Source organism: Pomacea canaliculata, linkage group LG14, assembly GCF_003073045.1.
Source record: "Pomacea canaliculata isolate SZHN2017 linkage group LG14, ASM307304v1, whole genome shotgun sequence".
Classification (NCBI taxonomy): Eukaryota; Metazoa; Mollusca; class Gastropoda; order Architaenioglossa; family Ampullariidae; genus Pomacea; species Pomacea canaliculata.
This window is the reverse complement of record NC_037603.1, coordinates 6,037,275-6,061,400: the sequence shown is the minus strand read 5'-3', so window position 1 is coordinate 6,061,400 and position 24,126 is coordinate 6,037,275. Positions and strand designations below refer to the sequence as shown.

Sequence of the window (24,126 nt, the reverse complement as noted above, 5' to 3'; positions counted from 1 at the left end):
GCAACAGTACATTATAGTCAAAAATATACATATTTTACGTAGCTCTGTAAAGTATCCCAGGTATTCAAAAAGCTTTCCGCCTTTCTATAGCTTCCATTTCAGTTATATTGACATACACTCAGCATGATACAGAAATATTAAGATGCATGCATTAACACTCACAATGAAGCTGTGATCGAGAACTTTTTCAAACCACTTTTAATCAAACCCCGTTGGTCTACATCAGTGTATATGTACATTACCAAGTACAGAATGTATGTCCAAACAACAAAATAAAGAATTGTTAACAATATGCTCAGTTGGTCAGTTTTGATTTGTTAAAAAAAATCTAGATACTTATCTTGGAGGAATGACCCAAACTGTTTCATGAGAAGAACTCTTTAAAGTCAGCTAACATCGGACAGAGCAAGATCGTACCTGGACGGTGAGTTAGAAAGGTAAGTGAACATATGAAAATGTAATTTGTAATCACAAGCCACCACAGGACACCCACTGCAGTACATGATAAGCCACCAAAATTCTGATCTTTGAATAAGCTAGCAATATGCTCAAAATTAAACCAAGAAAAAGATTGACTTCAGGCATGTATAATGATATGTTAAAGAAACTGGTCAAGGTATACCCCCTTGACTTTTTAACTCCTGAAAGGAACACCAGGGGTAAGTTACACAGAAATCATCCTCATGAATAACACCGTAACAACAAATTATATTTACACATCATTCTGCATACCCAGCAAACAACCACGCACACAACGAACATACAGCAAGAGCCTCCTACATGCACTCATATCATATAGTTTTTAAAAACCCAGATAATGCACTGTTACAAACGGCTTAATGATGTCTTTGCTTGGTAGTATGCACACAATACAAATGACAGTCTAAAGAGTTGTGAACATACCAATTATTGCTCTGTGAGATCATTAGTATCTTGCACAGATTGGGGCAAGAAGGGCAGGGCATGTTACTGAAAGTCAATCAGCTGATTTGATTTTCCTTGCTATATAAAACACCGAGCTGAATGTGCATGTTTGTTAAACAGTCAATGCTGCAAAGAGATCACTTAAAATACAACACACAAAAACTTCCAAAATATCTTTAGCTGTAAATGTTTGTCAGCCTTGCCACCTGCAAATGTATCCTTTCCCTACAAACCACATTTCAGAAAGAACGGTTTCTTAACTCACTGGATGCTGGAAATTTACCGCATATTCTGACTGCTATTCTGTTAATGCGGATGGCCAAGAGTCGGATGACAACTATATTTATATGCAGAGCCCAGTGTGTTAATAAATGTGCCATAAAACACGGGACGTTGTAAGCATGACAAAACAGAAAGTCAAGATCAAAATAACCCCACTGTCACAAGAAACTCAAATCAATTTACCTCTGTAATTTTCATAAGATTAATAATGTTTAAAAATTGCATAAATTAGCATGTATAGAATTGCAGCAGTTACTATTGCAAGACATCTCTACCCCAATTCCATCATCAGTGTCACTGTGCTTAACCTCATCAACACACATGAGCTTTACCCAACTGTTTTAATAGTCCTTACAAGCTTTACTCCCGATATACATTGTTATCAAGAAATTAAGCAGAACAGTGTGAGAGACTTTCCAGCGGCAAGTGACGAAACAAACGTGTTAAGTGTCAGTAGTGACTGTATTTAAGCAGCTCGCTCCAAAGGAGTCAAAAATACTCTCAACAACTGTAAACAGAACACAACAATACATACACAAAATAGTCAATTAATCTGTAAAGCACTAGGTCATATAATGAACAGTTTCATTACAAGTAATCAAAAGGATTATGTGCTTTGCAAGTTGTGTTAGTGAAATTACGCACACAAGAGTGATTTCTTTCTGATTAACACGTAATAATATAGGTGAGAAACTGCTGGTAGTGATGACAGTTTAAGGTTGAGTTACCTATAAATTCTTCCCCTCATCAAGAATATATTTTGCCATTGAGATCAACAGTAAAAAAGAGAAAATGCACCCAACATGTTTATCCATGACCAAATGTACTTTCAATTAAAAGGGAGTACTGCTACACAAGGATTTCTAGTCAAGATCATCCACCAAATAAAATCCACAGTGAAATAATGGCTTAATAATAGAAAGAAACTTTTACAGAGGAAATGGTACACCAAAAGAAGGAACCTTTGTACAAACAAAAAGCCATCATTTTGTTACAGAAGTTCAAACAGCAACAAGGACCCTAATTTGGATTAGCTGGATTACCAGATCCTCTCAGACAGAGTGATGGATGGTGTACTAAACAGAACTTCAAGACATTCCTTCCATTAACATTAAGAGTTAATGGTCCTAAAAGGAAAACCACTCAGCATTCAGAAAATAATAACATGCCTAAACAATGCATTTCCAGTAATAACCACACTTCATGCCATTGGTCAAGGAAATAATGAGAACTTTACATTTATATTATCTCAGCAAGAGAGAGAAAGAGGAGAAGGAAGGGTGGGTAACAAAGAAATTTACAGCAAACTTTCACATTTCAGCAAAAAACAAATATGAACTGAGAAACAGGTAATAATTTGATATCCCAGTAAATAATTTTCCCATGAGTGTCATCAACTGAAGAAAACAAAATGTTTATTACTGTAATCCTGTGTACAAGTTTACATGAAAATAATCACCACATATATTTTTTGACACTTTTTAATTATGTCGGAAATATTCCTTTCTTTTTGTGACAAAGACTCAGGAGTCTTGGTTAAGATTATGTGGAATGTATGCCAACAATAATGTAGGACTAGCACTTCATACAAGGACACATCAAAGGTAAGCCCAAGAACAGATAATTGTCACACTGTTGATGTTTGTATAGAACTCAGCAAGATTCAAGGAGATAGTGTATCTGTGTTTGTCTCTGTAAATTTGGAAGTTTGGGGGATTCAATATGGACACTTGAGTCTAAGGCAGGCTGAAAAAATAATACATATATCAATCACAGATTAGAGGTACCAGATAATATGGCAGATCACAGTCCTGAATAACAATGGTCGACTGCAAGTGTTGATGATGAGGAACGAGATGGCGAATGGGAGTGAGATGCTGTGCTGTTATGTCAGCCCCGACCATCGATGAAGGTATGATCCCCAGCCACTTCCCTGCTGGTTCTTCTGATGTTTTGAATCCTCTCCTGTCAATCAACAGACTTCTTTCAATAAAAATTAGGGGAAGTGTGTGTGCACATTTTCAATTCACTTCTCTATATGTGTCTCTGTGTGAATGTGCATGGGAGTTGGTGGTGGTGGTGGTTGTGGTGGTGGGTGGTGTATGCACATGTGCCTGCATTTTCACTTGACGTGTGTGTGTGTCTGTGTGTGAGAGCGAGAACGTGTATGAGCCAGTGAGTTAAAAGAGAAGTGCTTCGCATGCCAGTGAAGAGAGCTGCCAAACACAGTTACACAGTCACTGTATGTTCATGTGTATGTTCTTTGCCACATTAAGCAGATATTTCCAATAATGAAATCACACACATATACAGCTCTTGTACTTGCTAACACATTACTTGCGGTCACTTATGTTCAACCACCTGTTGCCACAGCCTCCAGCACCTCTTTCTCCTCTGGACTCAGTTTGAGCATCATGTGCAATACTGGCACCAGCACCATGCGTTCTTCCCCAACTGATCGCGTCAAGAACTACACCAGCACCAAAACAAAAACAAGTGTCTATCTTAAAGTTTTTAAACTCTTGCAAGTATGCGTCACGTCTTGGACTACTTTGCATACTGTGTCATCTACTTCAGTCACAAAAGTTCCTAACTAAAGCATGCCAAGTGCACTGTAAACAAATACCAGTTTCCCAACATACAAAATTTCAGTTCTCAATGTCTAAATTTTCTTAAGAAGGGTTGGATATAATGCAAGCCAGATTTTCCAAGTACACATCACGTAACACTTTCTGAAGGGTAATCTATGTAATCTATGGTGAATGTGGAATCAGCTCACTGTGAGCTCAACCATGAAATCAGCATCAAGGGACTGTATATGGGTACAAAACAAAAGGATAAATATGGGCATGAAAAAGATGGAGACTCTTGAGACCAAGCAGACCTTCATGATGATGTTCTTCAGGTACTCCAGATTCTGAAGCTCCTCGTCACGCTGTTGGTTGCGGTTTAATCGCCGGATCTCGTCCTTCAAAATCTTGGCTTGCTCTGTCATGCGAGAGACAGACTCCTCGCTGTCATTAAGCAGCTGGAGGAGAAATCATTTTAGGTAATGTTGTCAATGACTTGTGAAAGATGCATGAAAGCTGATTAGGTAACTATAATAAATCCTAAAAACTGTATAAATAAGCTGAAACAAAACAAGATGTTGAAGAAGAAGCAGGAAAAACCCACAAATACAATGCCATGACATCCTGATTATATTACATCATGACCATGATGACAATAGAGAATTACATCAAGATCATCACTAAGAAATTCTGAATGTTTATAGGACATTGACAAAATAAATACTACAGCCAACATCAAGATAACAACCTGCTAATCGGTAGAGAAAAAGCACATCAAAAGTGACAAAGGCATAATAGGCAGGACACATAAGCTATAAGTGGAGGGCAGAATCAAAACACTGAAGCTGACTGGTGTAAGTTCTACAGAGGCCACCAATGTGTGACATTAAATACAACTTGAGAAAATTTAGGAAAGGAAACTAAACAGCAACAGAACAAGCACAACAAACAGCAAGCAAGCAATTAACCAAGAACTAAATAATACTTCTGTAAGATGTTCAATTTTCTTCTGCGCTGCAGTCAGATCATTTTTCAGAGTCTCCTCGTCCACCACACTTGGTCTTCTCCCTGCTAAAAAATAGTAAGTGAAGACTTTAACCATTCATGTTTGGCAACTAATCATAAAACAATGGCGTTTTGGTTTTAATAAGCCTAGTGACCTTTATTCAGAGCTTGGTAAGCTGCAGTCAACTGTTCAGTGATGACATTCACCAGCAAATCACTCAGCTATCACTTTCACTAGCAGAATATACAGTGTTATGTTTTCAGTTTTAAGATCTGATGATTTGAATAATAAAAAAGACTCACTTGGCAGCTCATCCAAAGGTGTAGCCAGCAGTTTTTCAAATGAAACGGATGGCAGCTTGTTTGACGGTGATGTCTGCGTATTGAAAAGATAAAAAGTACAAAATAGCTATTCCAAATAGTACACCTCAGTGGAAAAAATGTTTTTAATACTGCATCAAAAACATTAAGCCTTTCTTCATAAATTCTGTTTAAACTTAATTTAAAAAGATATCAGTACGAAATCTTCATTAAATAAACTACATGCTGAAATGAAGGACTAAGCTTTTGTCATAAACACTGCATATTTCAGTATAAAAAGGTTTGCTTCACTATATGACTTTCTTGTGAAGATTGAAAAAAAAATCTTACATGAGGCTGTATCTATGTGATTATGACTGCTTTTTCTTGCATATATAGAAATGTTATGGTGTCTGAATAATCGTGATCAGTCACAAAAACTTACCAAGACACGAGGCTCTGCATCAACAACTTCTGAACCCTGTAAATAATGATGATGATGATGATGACGACGACGATATATAACATTAGTGCTGTCTAAAGAGGCAGAAACTGATACTTGTAAGTGTTGGTAAATACTCATTCTCACAGATCATGCCATCACAGGAAAGGAAGTGAAATTAAATTGATTCAATAAAGGTTCACCCCATAAAAATGACAGCAAGACAAAGTTTCTCTGTATGTGTGTGTGTTATGCATGCACATGCAGCTGTGACAGCATTGTTGTGTACCTACTATTAAGATCAAGAAAATACAGTAGTTGGCCAAAGTGTGTGTCAATCACCAGCAATAACAAAGACTTTATTTAACAGTATTGTGACACATTAGACTGGCACTTTTTTCTGTTTGTTGCAAACTTTACACATTCAATAACATAATAAAGAAAAAAAGTAAAATACACCATAGTGACCATATAGGCAACATAAGTATCTAGAACGTTCTCCTCTGCTATCTTAACCTTCCCAGATAAATCAGGTGTTAATTTCTGCTGGACAGCTGTTGGTGGGCTTTCCTAGGCCAAAGGAGGCCTCAAGCAAATGACCTGCTCCAAAGCTGGTTGTGCTAACCACCAGGCTATGGAAGTTTTTCCCTTATACTCATCATACATTCTCAGTCTCTTACAAGTATTATACATTTTCAGTTACCATTTTATCAAGTTTATCTCTGTCTTGCCATCAGAATTGATCAGTATACTGCATATATTCTGTACAAAATTTTTAAAGTCTGTATTTACCCACACATGTACAAACAGCCTTTTCAATATTATGTATGCCAATATTCATTTCTGCATCACACCTCACTCATTGGGCCACTGAAATAATGAACAAGAGATGCAAGCAGACAAAAGAATTGCTAATAAGTGAACAAGCTAAACAAAACTTTGGCAATACTATTAAGAACGTGCCACAAAATAAAGATACACAAGAACATGAACAAAACAAAAGATGGTGCAACAAAAGAAAACCAAAGCAGAACAGAACACACCTCCCCTTCCTGGCGTTCACCCTCAGGGTGAGTCATCACCGGAAAAAATCCTGGTGGTGAGCGCCGCTCCTCTGCTGCTGCATCCTTGCTGCGCAGTGATCGTTGCAGGTTGTTGACTTCTCGCTGAAGCCGAGTGTTTTCCCCCTGAGTCATATCCAGCTGCATTTGTAGCATTTCTAAAATTTTTTTGTGCTCTTCCTCAACAGATTCTAGCTGCTCCTGAGAGAAAAAGGAAAATAAACACATTCAAAATTGGGCTTATTTCTATCGGCCACTGATCATACACGTAACAAAACTATGACCGTCAAAGACTCCAACTCTAATGTTGCTAAACTGATGCAAGCTCTGGATTTGACATACAAGTCTACAAGCACATGGGTGGTGTGCAGCTGGAACACACTGCACATATTTTACGACAAAAAACTACTCAGCAAGGGGAAGAATCTATTTTTGATCCTCAAATGTAGACCCATGTACCACTGTAGCACCAAACGGTTTATCTACACCATAGCATTTACTCTTGCAGGACTTTTGTAATACTGTAATATGGGATTGTCGTGTTATTTACCCTGTGGGCACAGCCATGGGTATTAGGTTTACTGAGACGTGAATTGTGAATGAAAATATAATCTTTACTTTGTAGGCATCTTTTTGAACATCCAGTTGTAACTGAAGTTGTGCAGCACGCTCCTCCATTTTCGTCACCATTGTCATCTTGTCCTGTGTCATTTCCTCCACCCTGTATGACAGACCAAAAAAAAAAAAAAAACTGTTTCAGGCTTACCTCCCATATAACAGAAAGTGCAACTTATTAAGCAGCATCAGTTTATAAATATTGTGTTAAATATTAAATATCCGATCCACAGAATTTAAAAATGATTTATTCAATGTATCACTGTCAAGGGCAAATGACACTGAAAGATTTTTTTACAACTTACACAGGAGTTGTGCATGATGCAAGGATAGATGTCATGACCCAGCATGTTTTGCTAACAGCCAAGTCTGGCTGCACTATATGATTATAGAGAGTGTGCAAAGTGTGGCCTAAATGTTTAGCTGAGGCACAAGTTTAGTGAGCATTTAGGGTAAACTCACTGAAACGGCACCCCAGGCCACAGACAGTGGCTTGCCTGGTTATAAAGTTTGCGCTTTACAAATGTGATTTTATTTTGTTTCCTTGGGGAACAGGGGACATAAATACTACATTTACAAGCTGAATCTCTCTAAAAGTTTTTTTTTTCTGGCTTGAATGAAAGGACATCCAATCTTTTCAACTTTAATTGCTTTGTAGGGAAGTGAGCAAATCAATGTTCTATGTGTTTTCTTACAGATTGTTGGCAGATAAAAATCATCAACATTACTATGTATCTTGTGATTCCCTGATTCTGTATAATCTTCATTCACATTAGGATGTTTAATTCATAACTGCTATTTTTTTTTTAATATGCATACCAAGTTTTCACTGTGGTTTTACTTCAGAAATAAACATTTGAGAAGCAGTTTTAGATAAGCTGGTATGTGTGAATTTTCTAAAAGAACAAAACATGCTACTTCCTAAAGGTAAGAATGGATAATTTTTGCTAAATCTGATTATTAGAACATTTAAAATGATTCTTTCATGACCTACAGTAATTTTACATTAAAAAAAAAGGCAAATTTTGTCTGAAAGATGACTTGAGTGAAAAAAAAAAGAAAAAAGCAAAACATCCTAGAAGGTTGGTAAGCTTTACATAATTTGATGGCCAAAAATATTTGTTGCACTCTTTTGTCAAAGCCATAAGACTCACCATGACGGATCATATGCAAAGGGAGTTGATGTAGCTGTACCTTTCCAGAATACTATAATTTTTAAGTCTTTTATCAACGTGAAAGAACATGCAAATATTCAGTTGCATGATTATAATGTTTACGTGTTCTGGTTCACTAGCATCAACAGCAGCAGCAGCTGAATCTCAAAGCATGCTGTCAAAGGGAAGATATGGCTAGGTCAGATCTGAGCATGGTTCTAACACACAGTGCACTCACCGTTTGCGGAAAGCCTCTTCACGCTGTTCAGAGTCTCGGAGCAGTTTATTGTGTCGCTGCTGCAATCGCTCGTGTTCTTCCTGCAGAGTCTCATTATCATGGGTTAATGCCGATATTTTCTGCCTGCAATCAAATATACTAGATATATATATAAAAAACCCAACAATTAGCATATAAAAATAAACATGACTGGAAAAATAAAAACATTGTGATGATGTCTGCCAAATGGCCTTTCATTCATGCTCAACCACTCAATATCTCTATTCCATGACAGGAAACCCCCTCAAATAAAATTTCCTCTATGCAGTAGATTTCTACTGGAAGCTACCAGCCTTACAGGAGACAGGACATCATCCGGGCAACACGGGATACCTTTGCTAGCAAAAAACAGTGCACAATGAACAGTGAAAAAAATGTTGAAACAGAATCATAATAGCAAATGAAGCATATGATGACTAGTTGCAAAGTACCCAAAAGGGATCTACAGAATCAATGAAACAGATTTATGAAATAGTGTTACGATTATGTGAAATTGTTTGCTTACGACATTTCCTGAAGTTTTCCCTTCAAGTGCTCCACTGCATTCTCCAGTCTCTGCCTGTGAAAAATTGTGTTAACTGGAACTGTTTACTTGGATAACAATACACAGTGCAAGATATTTTAGACCAGTCTACTCAATAGCTTAAAGCAAAAAGGATACTAAGAGAGACCACTTAGGCAAGAAAGTGAAGCTGCGCTAACCCAGATGTATCCACGGCCACACCCTCCTTCTAGAGTATCAGCAAAGTTGATTTTCTTTATTGGTGTTTGAAAAAGATGAAAGCCTGCGCATCTGATTGTGTGTATGTGTGTCTGTTGCCAGCACATGATCATCAGAACAAAAGCACAGCACGCCAGAATCTAGCGACGTTTACTCATCTAAAAGGGTCACGGCCTGACTTCAAGCTTTCATATAACATTGGTAGCTCAGGGTATCCTCTTTGCTTAAAGATTTTTAAATGAACTGTAAATGCATTGATAAAACTGTCTTGCATGAACACAGACACGTATCACAGACTTCTGTGCATATTTCTAATGCTATAAATATATACCAGCACACAGGCATATGCAAACACGCACACTCTCACAGACATAAAATATAAATGCATGATAATGTAAAAAAAAACCAAAAAAAAACAACTTACTTTTCTTGTTTCTCGAGATCAGAGGAGGAGTCATTTAGTGATTTTGTCTTCGTCTTTTGCAGTACACTCTGTGCTCGCACCTGCACAGAATGAAGTAACTCTGCACAATGAGCCTTCTAACAGCTTCCCTCAATGTTAATCTGTGCAAATTTCAGGACTAAAGTTCTAAATTCTGGTTTAAATCAGTCCTTCAAAATATATACACACAACAAGTGATCAGCATTAGATCATTGTTTCACTTCTGCTTTCAATGGGAAGATGAATCAAGCATATAAAGAAAATGAATTTTTCTCCAGAGAATCCCTTATAAACAAATATTTATGTCCAGACTTGCATTTAAAATCAGAAAAAAAATTAGATGTTTCTTGCACCTTGTAGCTTTCATAATCAGATTGGACAGTCCTGAGTTCACTCTGTGCAGCTTCCAGGTCTTCAGAGACAGCAGCAATACGACCTTCTAATGAGCGAATGGTTCGCTGGTGGACATCACCAGCAGTTCTCAGTTTGTCCAGCAGCCGCTGATTCTCAGAGCCCAGTTCTACCATCTGCACCTGGTGACAATTCCATCGCCAGCATTGAAAACACAAAATGGAAAATTATCTGTCTTTTCTTATCCTCATGAAAAGGCAAGATTTTTTTTTTCTGGGGGGAGGGGTAAGGAAGGAGTGTGACTTAAATCAATGTGACACCCTGTGAGGCTTCTGACCTTGTAGTCTTCCAGTTGCTGGTTGATTTTTTCAATTTGCACCTGAAGCTCCTTGCTAACTGTCTTTTGTTCTGACTCCTGCAAAATAACAGTTTTCATTAAGTTAACACTACATTCACACAGGATGCATATTACAGCAATATTGAGGAGCCACATATAGTTTGCTAAAAATGTAAATGTCACACAGTCTTGTGTCACAAGCTCAGCTGGAGATCTGCTACAATATTTCAATGATACATTTTAAATTGTTAATATGATACTCTATAATAATGGCAAAAATGACAATACTGGTCTTCAAGCATATATACAGTCATCCATTACCTGTGCCTTTGCATCGGACAGATCCTTCTTGGCTTTAACCAGGAGCTGCTTTAGCTTGTTACCCCGCTCCTCTGCCTGCTGCCTCTGTTCATCAAGACCCTCTGTTCAAGACACACACATACATAGTCAGTTACTGGATGAAATTTCTGGGCAAGGTACTCTGACAATCAGCAAGACCAAGTCCCTTAGGCTAGAGGGGCATTATCCAGTCATAGGCATGGGCAAGCCTAGAGTTGGCAACATTCTGCTTGGAAGTTGTGCCCATTAAGTAAAATGTTATGGCACTTTCCCTGCTCACCAGAAAACCACTTTTTTATTTACAAAAACCCATCACTACAATCATCACTGCATCAATGTCAATCATTTTGTTGGTCTTTCTAACATCTTTCTGTATTGTTCCCTATTCCACCTGCATTTCAACAATCACTCTTTGTTTACTTTATCACCAAATGCATGTTTATGATCTAGAAAAAAAAAAATTTGACTTCTCTCTGTATGTGATAGGTCCATATTAACTCACTCTAATAAAGCTTTAGTCAGTGACTTGGTACACAACAACCATCTCAAGTGACCTACCTATCTGATTCTGCATGAACTGCAGTCTCTCCTCCAAGCGTATAATTTCTGCTCTGGCATCAGACAGCTGTGAGTTGCGCTCAGTCAGCTGTTCATTGAGAGCATGGATTGTGCGCTCATAGTCTGCCATCTCCAGGTCCAACATGTCACTCTGTTTGGCATCCTGTAAAAAAGTCATCTCCCCTTTTCTAACAATGCTTGTTTTCCTTGCTTTCTTCTTGTGTGTATTATTAGGGGATGGAAGTTTAAAAGGAATTATCAATCTCCTCTAGCCACACAAGTGTGAGTTACAGCTGGAAAGGGAAGCTTTTCTATCCTTACAAAATTATGTTATTCAAGGCTGTGTCAAAATCTTTTAGCAAAGCTTCTACTGTGACAGCAAATGGCTGTATTGCTTGGTTCCTCCAGCAGATTGAACATTTCAACACAAGCATAATACAGATGACACATTCTGTCATTATCCTCATATAACTTCATACAACCAATCTGCTGCCCATACCTCGACAAGCTTAAACAGAGTTTGTCTCATGCTCCCCAAGCAGACATTAAAACAACAATCAGAATTGCAAAGTAGAAGAGTTAACCTACTCAGATTTCACCTTATCAGTGACTTTGCTAGTAAGTAAACTGCCTGCACGTGTAAAGCATGCATTATTGCAGAACTCAACACTTTTATATTCATTTAAAATCAAAAGGTAAATTAAAAAAAAAAAGGACCATCGGCAAACATCAAGTTTGACCTGTTTAGCTGCAGTAAGCATGGACTGAAGCTGGGTGAGTTCAGTCTGCAGTTTCTCCATTCTGGTTTTGTGCTCAATGCACTCAGCCTCCAATTGATTTTCCTTCTCCACAAGAAGACTTTCCAGCTGATGACATACCAAAAACAAAAACAAATGATGCATAGAATGAGAAAGAAAGCATCAAATACTTTTTCAAGAAAAAGTTTTCATCATTCACTAAGCCATTCTTTGAAAACTGTGCAATGTTTTTGTGATCTTAAAAAAAAAAAAGAAAAGATAAACACACCTGAAGTAGTGTCCGCATATAGCAGAAACTAAATCTCTTTGAAAGTAGCACAGGAACTTTGATACTGATAATTTGAATTTGTGATTTATTCACAAATTATGTTCTGCTGATCAATCTTCTGTGGTACATTCTCTCAACGATTTAAGGCTGCGATTGACAGATGAAAAGATAAGGCTAAAAAAAAAAAAGGTAAAACCTTTTCAGGTTGTTGAGGAGTGTGGTGTTAGAGACCTTGCTTTTCTTGGGGGCCAGTTTTACATGAAGATGGTGTCGATCTCCTCTTCCTCGCTGCCTTATCTTCTTTGCCCAACCCTATTTGGAATCAGGTACCCATTCCCGCCAGCTGGGAGACTGGGGTATTGAACCACTCTGCCAGCCAGACACCCAGCTTCTAACAACTCGGCTATCTGCTTCCCCAAGATGAAAAAAAGCACTCGATGAAGACCCACCTTTGCTTCGCTGCTAGAAAGTCTTCCAGTTGAATACGTAAGGCAGACAACTCCATCTCTGAGGCCTTTAGTTTGAGGTGGACTTCCTCAGCATCACTCTCTTTTGTCTAAAGCAAAAAAAACACCAAAAGGAAAAATCACCTCTTATTTTCAGTTCTTTAAGCAAATGTGCACATCCCTACATATTTAACATTTGTCATTCTCATCTTACCATATCTCCATGAAAATTGGCAAATGCCAGCAGATCCTTTAATGTGTGATTTCTCCCACAATCACCTTGCCTTAGCCACTGACACAGTGTACACAAACTCCCACAATCACCTGTTTCCTTGATTATCTTCCTTTTGACTATGTAACCCTACCTTCTCACTTCTTACCTTCAGCCCTTCTTTAACAATTTCCAGCTGCTGGCTAAGAGATGTTCTCTCCTCTGACAGCTCAGCCATCTGACCTTTGGCCTCTGCCAACTGGTCTACAAGGGCTTGCACATCTTTCTTGCCTGTGATAATTCCGCTTTCTTCTGTTCCAGCTCATCATAAGAACTGTCAATGTTTTGCTGCAAGATCTGTGTAAAAAAAAAGATAATAAAAAGACCCAAATTACAACAGGAATGAAGGTGACCTGAACTTAGTTTATACCACCAGGACAAAGCAGCTTAGCTTAATTTTAACCTGCAGGGATTGAAATAGGGTGTCTTTTCTTTCTCAACCCATTTTAAGGATTATGGTGCCCATTCAACAGTTGGGTCAACTGAGAGAAATATCCTGCACAAGCATCAAAATGGCTATCGTGTACACCTCTGACCCCAGATGCTAGTGCTCTAATTATTTGGTGAGCCTTTTTCCTTCTGTGAACAATAGTATGTAGACTTACACAGTGCTCAGCCAAAGATGTTGAAATGAGATAAAAAAATTGTTTGCTTTTCAAAGTCTTTTAAAATTTAACTACATCTAATTAAGGCTTATAGTGGTCCAGCCTGAAAAGGAGGAAATTAACATATAAATAAAATCATCAACAACCATGCACCTATATTTGCATATAACAGACATGCTCTACTCATGAAATGACTCTTCATTTTATGTATGTGCATGGGGAAGAATCATTTTGGGAAAAACTTTTCCTAAAGCCAAAAATTCCATGAAAGGCAGAGAGTTAAAAGCTCAGAGTTAAAAGCTCTACAAATTCCTTTTCTAGGCTTGAAGAATATCTTACATCACCACCCCCAACACACACATGTATGCACAAATAAGGTCAAGAACTTACACTATTAGTTTCTTGCAGCTGTCTGAGCTCACTGACTAGCTGCTCTGAGCTTGCAGTTGTGTGGAACTGTTCAGTCCTGGCTTTGTTAGCACTCTCCAGCTGTCAAAAGCATAATTTTATTTCCTATGATCTATCAATCATGCAATCTATACTTAAGAAATCTGGGGGCTTTGGGGAAAAGTATCATACCTGATATTCAAATGATTTCAGACAGTAGCACATTTTTTTCAAAATTGATCAATGCAGCACACTCAAGATTAAAATATAACATATAGAATTCTTATGCAAGATCAACTCTACACAATTAATGTACATCACTTCAGAAGTAAGCAAACATGTGTTTTGCATTTCAAAGAAATATTAATATGTACATTCCAATTTTATTTTTCAGTTCAAGTTGAAGAATCTACATCTTTCATCTCAATGAACATCTAAAATTCTGAGATGCTTAAATAACACTCTACCTTACAAGACATCTTGCTTCAGCGTAAAGCTAATGGTCACACATTTTCCTATTATTAACTCCCGTTTAAACTAACAAATTTTCACCACAAACACCATACATAACCAGGATTTTCATTTTTCCATCTTTAGACAATACAAAAGAGCTTTATCTTGATTAGACAAGTTACAGCCGGCTTGATTCAGATATTTCTATACTCATGGATTTATTCACACACATTTGATGCATGGATATAAAGAAGTTGAGAATACTCTTCCTCATCAACAATTTAGTGACCACTTACCTTTGCCTTCACCTCTTGAAGCTCCTTCTTAGATTTGAGGGCAAGCTGCTTCAGTTTTCCAATCATTTCATCTTTCTCTGTAACAGCCTTCTTCAGCTGCTGTAACTCTCTAGTGGCATCCTGCATGGACAGAAAGTTATGAGGTTGGGGATCTGTGCCAATATAAACGTTGCAAACAACAGCAACATGTGATACAGACCTCATTTTTCATCATTCCTTCTCAGTTTCTCTGTGAATTATCATTTAAAAGAACAAACCAAAAAGCCTGAAAAATGGTCTTGAGACAAAGGCTGCTTCTGCTCATTCTCTGAATTTAAACATGAATCCTATTAGCTATACAGAATAGATCAAAATGTAAAATTCCTAAAAAACAAAACAACATAATGGCAACAGGTAGTTCCCCATATCTACTGCATGGCAGAGCCAAATCCTCTCCCTCTATAACTTCTGATGTTTTCAGAAAGATCCATACACCCAGGGTGGACAGACTGGGTTTTTTTGGTCACTAACTCATCAGCATAAAAAATTTGAAAAACAAATGTGCTTAATATCAGCATTTTACGGCTATGTTTGTGACTGCACTCACCTCAGACTTCTGCATGCTCTCCCCCTGTGTGGATACCATTTGGGCACACAGCTGGGCATTTACTGCTTTTTGTGATTGAACAGCACTCTCCAAATCCTCGATGCGACTCTCCAAGCGCTGCTTCTCTTCTTCCTGCTCCTTCGTTTGTTGCTCCAAGATGGCTTTCTCTGCTTCCTTCTCTCTCTCAGCTGCTTCTGCAACTTAACCTCATCCTCCAGAGCTTTCAATGCTTCACCCATCTTTACCTGAGCTTCTTCAAAGTTTCTTTCTTTATCAGCTAGCATGGATCGTAAGTTGTCTAGCTCCTGCTCACGGTGCAGAACATCTTCTCTGAAATTTTCCAGCTTCTCAGAGCTGATGTACAGGCTCTGTCTCAGGGTGGCTAAACCCTGATCTTTCTCAGCCAAATCGGCTCTCAATTTTGCAACTTCTTCTTTCGCAGCCTGTAAGTCTCCACAGACTTCCTCCCACTGCTTCTTTTGGTTGGTCACCTCTGCCACCAGGACTTGTTTTTCTTCTAGCAAAAGAGTTACTTCTTTCTTTGTGTTTTCTTCCAACTCGAGCAACATCTCTTGTCGGCCATGCTCTTTCTCGTGCACTAGCTGCTCAAGACTAGCACATTTTTCATCCAATCTGGCTTTCTCTTCTATCCCACAGACAGTGTTGAGACCTGCTCCTCCAGCTGAAGCTTTTGTTTTGTCAGAAGCTGAAAGTCACACTGAGGCTGTCGCTTTCTGCCAACACAGCCTTCAACTCCCTGTCCAGCTCCTCCACTCTACCTTCAAGTTCAATCTTTTCCTTTATCAAAGAGTCTATTGTAGCTGTTAGATTCACATGTTCTTTGTCCAGGTCACTAAATTTTTGTTGTACTTCCTTCAAGTCACTGTGAGACTGCTGTAGCTCCAAGGTAATGGATGTTTTAGCATCCTGACTGGCATCTATTTGAGAGACTAGGCTAGCCAGACGAGACTGGATGTCAGCATTCTCCTCCTGCAGGGCTGTCAGCTGCTGAATCTGTGCAGAGGAGAGCTCTTTCAAGGATTCTACCTGATGAACAAGCTCATCCCTCTCTGATGCTATGCAAGCATTTTTATTTGTCATCTCCCTTAACTCTTGCTGCAGCTTTTTGTTCATTGCCTCGCTTTCTGCCACCTGCTCAATCAGTGCTGACAATGTCTCTTCTGCCTTCAGCAACTTCTGTTGCAGTGCCTGGACTTCTGAGGTAGCAGTGGAATTGTTGGCTAGTTCGATCAGTGCTTTCTTGGAGGCCTCCTCAACCTCACTCATTGCAGCTGATTTGAGATCAAGTTCTTCCCTAAGTTCCTTGATGATGGTGTCACATGACATCTTTTGCACATGGACATCCTTTAACTGCTGATGCAGCTGAAGCACTTGGATTTTCATTTCTTCAAGTTGCTCCATGGCAGTGGCCAGTTCTTGCCTGAGAGCCTGGCACTCTGTCTCCTTGTCTGTACTTTCTGCCCTGGCACCATCTCTCTCGGCAGTAATCTGATCCAGCTGAAGCACCAACTGGGCCTTAAGATCTTCTACATTCTGAAGGACTGCAAGTTTCTCTGCTAATTCTTGCTGCAAAGATATTTGTGATGAGACCTTCTCCTCCAGAAGACTGCCAAGTTCTTCCTTTTCTTTCAGAAGGCATGAAACTTTCTCCTGAAGATCCTGCAGCAGGGTATCTTGAGAAGACTGCACCTGAACAAGCTTTTCCTGTAATGCTACATTCTCAGATTCCATTTGTTGAAGCTGCTTTTCCAGCTCCTTGTAATTTTGATGGACACCGCCTTCTTCAGCCAAGGCTCTGCGAAGATTATCACACTCATTCTCCAACTGTTGGACTTTCTCTTCAAACTCCTGTTGCATCTTTTCTTTGGCTGCCTGACTCTCCATCTGAAGTGCCTTCCACTCCATTTCAAAACTTTCCATCTTGTACTCCATTTCCTGCCTGATGTCCAACTGCGTGTCTGTCATCTGCTGCAGCTGCTCCCTTAGTGTGTCCCTCTCCTTTTTCCAGGTGCTGGTGCCTCTCCCCAAGCTCCTGCTGCAACTCCTGGAACTTTGCAATTATTTCTGCTTCTCCTTCTTTCAGACCTTCCCTCTCAATGGCTATCTGCTTTCTCTCTTTCTCCAGATCCTTCACAAGTTCTGTGCAACGTTCTTCAACTTGCTCAACAAGTTTAGTTTTATCAGACAGCTCTTTTTGCAAGGTCAAGAATTCTGCCATTTTCTTCTCCAGCTGCTGTTCTAACTCTGCCTTTTGACTGTGCAGGTCTTCAATCTCATGGCTGAACTCAATGCTCTCTGACTTGTCTTGCATGGCAGCTTCAAATTGCTCCCTCAGGTTTCCACAACGCTTTTTTGCCTCTGTCAAGGAGTTGGACAACTCAAAGACCTGTTCTTCAAGCTCTATGGTGTAGTTTTTTCTATCCTCCAGCTGCTCCAATGTGGTCTTGACCTGTGCCTTTGCTGCCTCTTCCCGCTGTCTTATCTCTCCTTGTTCTCTGTGCAGCTCATTCAACTCATTCTGCTTCTCCTGTAGACTAGTTTCCAAGGAATGAATCTTCTCCTGACTTGCAGCCAGTTCCTCAATCATCTGTGACTCTTTCTCCTGGGCAAGCTGAAGAAGAACTGTTGTTGACTCCTTCTCTCTCTCCAGGTTGTCAAAGGCTGTTTGCATGTCTTGCAGCTTGCATGCAAGTACCTCTGCCTTCACAGAGGATTCCCCCTTGGCAGCCATGATGGAGTCTAGCTCTGCCTGGAGGCGATCTCGCTCTGCAATAATTCCTGTGGTCATTGACTTCATCTGGGTAATTTCATCCATTAGTGACCTGTGGACAAGGAGTTGCCACACCCTGCATAAAGCTCAAATAACAACCATATAACAGTTTGTTTCTAAACAGTTTCTGCACTACATAGCTATTACTCATTTTAGCCTTCATTCTTATGTAAAGTATACACAAATTTCCACTGAGACTGACTGGGTCTTCCCCTCTCTCTTAAATGCACCCATATGTGCCTGCACGCATGCACACACACTTTCTCAAAGTGTAAACCTTATCTAACAGGGAACATAGCATATTTTAAAATCTTCTCAACTGAGGTAGCAATCTATTTTCAATGTAAGCAAGAGCAGGCATTATACAAGCTAAAAAATGACGACCATATTCTAACTGATAACAATGGTCCACTGTCTTCAATACTAACCCATCTTTTTCAGTCATGCGGAACACTTCATCCTGCAGACTATCTCGCTCAGCAAGTGCCTCATGCATTGAGTTCATGATCAGCTCAAGCTCCTGCCTAAAGTGGTCCTCATGGCTCTCGGTGGTTTCCAGCTCTGTTGCCAGGCTGTCACGCTCTCTCTTGACCTAAACAGACATTTAGTCCACTTTGCCTCAACATTATTTAAACTAGTCTATCAAGCTGTCTCTATGCACTCAAAATCTGTTACATCACGGCATCTGAACTTTAAATGTTCTAGTTGCTCTCACCCACCCCAAAGTGTCTAAACTTAGGCTCTGAGGTTTACTGACCTAACCAAGTAAGTCTTGAAACTATACCTCTTGATACCTAACTTAGGTCCATTGACAATGGTAACATTAGTGTTCTGTTTGCTTCTTCTGAAGATGTGAAAATGTAGCTAAGGATGTTGGAAAAGTAGCCTGTATGACAGTACAGTAGCCTGCACAGAAAATCTGAGAAGCCAAGTCAAGGCTGATCTGCAATGGAATTTGTGGCTAATAAAAAAGCATGAGAATGTGAAAAATGAAGAAAAAAAAGCTGGAAAGAGTGTGATGGACTACATGAAAATATATGATAAAAACACATTTCCATCAGTGACACAAATTGCTTTTGACTCCCTTGCCTCATAGACCATACCCAGTATGATCATTGCTATGCAATCCTTAGTATGTATGCATTAATGTCTCAGCAAGAACATAAACACTAACACGTATGCTTTGACCTCAGAATTGATCTATTTGGTAAAATACAGGACGGTAATGTACACTGAGAAATAATTGAGCACTGAGATTTTAGCAAAAAGAAAACAGTGAGTAGCAGTAACAAACAGTGAATACTCCTCATGACTAAGGAGGGGTAAGTATGACACAAGCATATCAGCATTAACTCACCATATCCATCAGATGCTCCCACTCGCCCAGCTGACCCCGTAATTGGTCCGCTTCAGTCTTCAAGCTGTCGTGCTCTTGCTGAAGTTCAGCCAGTTCAAAGGCAGCTGTTTCATGCACCTCTCGAAGGTGAGCAAGTTCCTCAAACAGCTTCTGCCGCTCTACGATGGTCAGCTGCAGGTTGGCCTTCAGCTCTGCCATCTTCACCAAATCCTCAGCAGACTCATCTTTGCTGTTTGTGTCATCATTATGGATATCCTGTCTGGCACAACACTCCTCTCCAAAACTGTTTCAGAACATTTTTTCATTCTCGCCTCCATCTCTTGGATGGTACATTGTAGATTTGCAATTAACGAGTTTTTTTGTGCAAGAATTTCTTCTGAGGCTTCAAACTGCCTGTTTGATTTTTCCAACCTGGACTTGAGTTCTGACACATCTTCATTTGAACAGCCAGTGTCTGATTTTTCTGCTTGTTTTTGCTCCAGAAATCTTTCATTGCTTCTTTCTGTGATGAGAGCTCCTTCAGTTGGTCTAATGCAATCTGAAGCTGGACTCTGAGTTCAGAGATCAAGGATTCACTGTCACTTACTTCACTCACACCTTCCTTTGAGATCTGCTTTTCCTGTTTCTCCGTCAGGTGTTCAGAAAGTGTCTCAACTTCTGCATGTCTTCTGATCTTTGACAGCTCTGCTATTTTGCTAGCAAGGTCAATTTTCAACTGTTCATTTTCAGTAAACAAGTTTTCGCTGTGTTTTCTAAGCTCTTCTACTTTGCACATTAACTGTTCCTCTGTTGAAGACTCCTGTAAAGCATCTACCTCTTTGTTCTTCAAGGCTGCTTTCAATTCTTCAATACAGTTCTCTGCAAGAGCTAATTTATGTTTCAGGATCTCGTGTTCTTCTTCTAGTGATCCTATTTCCCTCAAACTATTTTCCAGATCTGCAATCAGCGCTTCTTGATTTGATTTTACGACTTCAAGTTCCTTGAGAACAACAACCAAAAAAGGTGCTACATTAGCATAGAAGTAAATAATTAGCATTCATCATGTGTGGGAATTTCATGTAAAATCATATATGATTTTTCAAGATATCTAAGTAATTGTTTGGTCATACACAATAAGTACAGGAAAGCTAACTGTCTTGTGTTAAGGAAACAACATGTACATGCCATGTGCAATCATCGTACAGCAGTATGTGACATTATGAAAAGCTGTGTCTCACTGTTCATACACATATGCACACAAACACAAATTAACAACCAAACCTCATATTAATGTGTGCATAGGCTCCAAAATTGTTACTCTGGAGCAAAGTACCTTGTTTTGTTTTGCAAGCTGTGCCTGTTCTTCTTGCATACATTGTAGAGAAGATTTTAGTGAAGCATCTTTCATTTCCATGCATTCCAACTGTTCTATTAACTCCTAGATAAAGGAGATGAAAAAGAGAAGATTGTGATTACATTATGTATCATCAAAAAAATGGGAAAGTAATTATATCATAGTTTGAAAAACACCTTTTTAAAATGAAAGTATAAATATATGTGTACTATAATAATAGCATAATTAAAAGGTAATAGAAAATAGGTTTTAATCTATTTTTAATGTGATAAGATTTTTGGTCAATGCAAAATAATTTAAAAAGTTGCAGGCCACTGGAGCAGTGAACATGGTCCACCAAGTCTAGGACATGTCATGTGAAAGACTGAGCTCAACTCTCTCCTGCCACCATAATCACCTCCCCTTATAATCAAATTACCATTCCTGCCACTGAGGAGTGGGCAGGAGGAGTAACCCTGCAACAAGTCCAAGCAGGCCTAATAGTCCTATTAAACAACAATGCAAATATCATATCATGTAACCGAGGTGGGCAGATAAAGCAAGAACTGTACAATGTCTTACGTGACTTTCATAAATATTTTATCAGATCTTAAGATGGAAAGGGGAGCAGGGGAGAGAAAAAAAAGAAGAAAAAGGGGTTAAAAAAAAAAAAAGAAAAAAAGAGAGAACCTTGTTCTTGCTTTCCAGTTTCACGAATCTTTGCTGGAGAAGGACATTTTCTTCTTCCAGCACCAGACATTGTTTTTCCAGTTCCTACCATAATAAAAATTAATGATATTAGCATTATTATGTACTGATAAAAACAATTCTCCAGACGTTTTGTCACCACAACATTCTTCATTTGTTCCAACCACTTCACCTTAAATTAATTCTCTATTTTTTTAAATACACGATTAAGAATAATTTCAATCTGGATTGGGTGAGGGGACCACCGACTTTCTAAAGTTTGAAGACAATAATGACTGCATTCCTTTCATCAATATGGCTGATATTCATCAAAACATGAACTGAACTAGAAAACACATCTGAGCCTACACCTGAGTATCCCATTTACCTGAATCCTGATTGCAGATGCTTCTTGAGAACATTGCACTGTGTTATAGGCATTGATGGCTTCATCTCTTTCATCTGTCAATGTCTGAAGTTGATTTTTCAGTTCCTGAACAAAATAAAATTTTCACCAAGTCTAGAAATGCTCAGTGAAAGAGAAATATTGCGGGGATGACAAAATAAATAAAGTTGTTGCTGAACTTTTTGCTCTGAGTGAGCAAAGATGCTTCTTTTCTTCAGGACTGGTCATGGTCCCTGGGGAGAGTCATACACTTACCTGCACTTCATCTGTGTCGTCTGTTTTATTTCCAGTCACTTCTAATGCACTGGTTAGCTTTTTCTGCAAATCTGCAACATCCCAAATTTCTTTTTGCTACATTCTGTGTTTTAGCTACTCTCACTAGAATAAGCTTTAACTACTCTCATCTAGTACACTGCTTTAGAAACTTTTTGAGCCACCCCTTTTTATTCCTCAAATTTAACCTATTCTGAAAAAAACCAATTCACACATATCTGCTTTGCTTAGACAGGAGTTAATATTTGTATTTGAGATTACTGAAATGTCATTTCACTATGATCTGAAACTAATATTTAAAGTAAACAAGAAAAACCAGCATATTATAGCAATAATGAGATTTCTGGGAAAAGTTTGGTACTGTATATGGTACAGTGGTGATTGGTTGAAACTATTTTCATGACAAACACACTACTGATATATTAGATATAAACATTATAAATAACAAGGGGACAGAGTTAATCTAATGGGTCATCATGACAACTAAATTTAACTCGTACATGAAATAAAACCAAACACTTGAAGGAAGATAAATGCATAGCCATCTTGACTATATAAGCATAGCCAAGAATAAGACCTTAAAAAAATGTTTTGTTTTTTGAGAGGGATAAAGAGATGAATGATGCCAAACGATGCTTTACCTTCAGCTTTTGTACGTTCCCTCTGGAGAAGTAACAGCTGTTTCTTAACAAATTTTATAAGGTCCTCGCGGCTCAGAGACTCCAGCTGCACATGAAAGACAAGAGTCAAACATCTCTTTTTAAAACAGAATGACTCCACTTCTATCAAACCTATTTTTTTGAAACAGTTAAAGATTTTTTAATATCCACTTTTACTAGATCTATAAACAGTTATCAGTGGAGCTGGAGGTGTGGCAGGATGACATAGCAACTCGTTAGCTATTACATTAAAAAGTAGAAAACACTATTAAGTCACAGTACTATGACCTCTAGTTGATAACAAGTAAGCGTTAGTACTGGCAAATTTGCTACTTTGGCAATATAACCATAACTATATAACTGGCAATATAACTATATAACTGTAAATAACATCTACAGAGGAGAAGATAGACAAAGAACAAGATATGTCAACTTGTTTTGTTTTTTTTTTTCTTTTTAAAAAAAGCGTTTATTCTTTACTTTGGATCCCGCTGGAGACTTTGTGACTTCTGTTGCCTCTCCTTTGTCATCAGCCATCATGCCACTGTAATATACCTAGAGAAAATAAAAAAAAGAAACTGAAATAAATTACTTATAACTAACAGAGTTTAAAATAGTAAGTTTAAAGAACATAAAATATCTTGACTGTCACGAACAAATAAGGAAAACGTGTGCTTTCGTTTCCAGATAGGTATTTGTAGTTGAAAACAAAATATTCTGATTAAGACTTCGTTGATTCAGCTGCTGTCCGTTTTACTCCGATGAGAAACGAAAGACAGCTGCCAATGATTCTGATTATTAGCGCATTCACCGACTTAAAAACGTCTGCGTATTTAAAACAGAATGTTAAGGCTTACTTTTAACAAAACACCCCAATCAATTGTCGCTAAGGAAAAGAAGAAGTTGGCAAGACACGAAGTATCATCTTTCTAGTGGCAGAGGCCAATAGCCTCCCTTAGCGAATGAAGCTCAAGGGGAGTAAGTCATCCCAGCCTTTTTCATGGCACCATAAATCTTCATTGTCCTTTTATCAGCAATCATCCTCTTAAATGAGAAAAAGTTTATTAATATAGTTTCAAACTATCCAGTTTTCTGCGCGTTTACGTCAACCATTGTAATATATAATTCGCATGTAAACAAATTCTCAAAAGTCTTTTGTTACTATTTTATTAATTCCTCAAATGGTTCTAAAC

General features: G+C 38.5%; 1 protein-coding gene across 1 annotated transcript; it reads right to left on the bottom strand.

The window, feature by feature from the left end:
- Positions 1 to 164: 164 nt before the first annotated feature.
- On the bottom strand, positions 165 to 23,944 carry LOC112555562 (GRIP and coiled-coil domain-containing protein 2-like). Its single transcript, XM_025223997.1, is given in 35 exon segments — positions 165 to 3,171; positions 3,568 to 3,676; positions 4,091 to 4,234; positions 4,762 to 4,847; positions 5,085 to 5,157; positions 5,527 to 5,562; positions 6,567 to 6,785; positions 7,203 to 7,305; positions 8,592 to 8,714; positions 9,136 to 9,189; positions 9,776 to 9,855; positions 10,147 to 10,326; positions 10,482 to 10,559; positions 10,803 to 10,903; positions 11,379 to 11,541; positions 12,119 to 12,246; positions 12,855 to 12,960; positions 13,231 to 13,320; positions 13,353 to 13,418; positions 14,117 to 14,215; positions 14,863 to 14,982; positions 15,449 to 15,631; positions 15,634 to 16,154; positions 16,228 to 17,264; positions 17,380 to 18,291; positions 18,668 to 18,831; positions 19,597 to 19,884; positions 19,946 to 20,575; positions 20,909 to 21,013; positions 21,599 to 21,682; positions 21,984 to 22,088; positions 22,257 to 22,327; positions 22,916 to 23,000; positions 23,414 to 23,488; positions 23,791 to 23,944. Coding segments are annotated over 34 exon segments (6,483 nt in total). The 5' UTR covers positions 23,474 to 23,488; positions 23,791 to 23,944; the 3' UTR covers positions 165 to 3,091.
- Between the last annotated feature and the right edge of the window lie 182 nt (positions 23,945 to 24,126).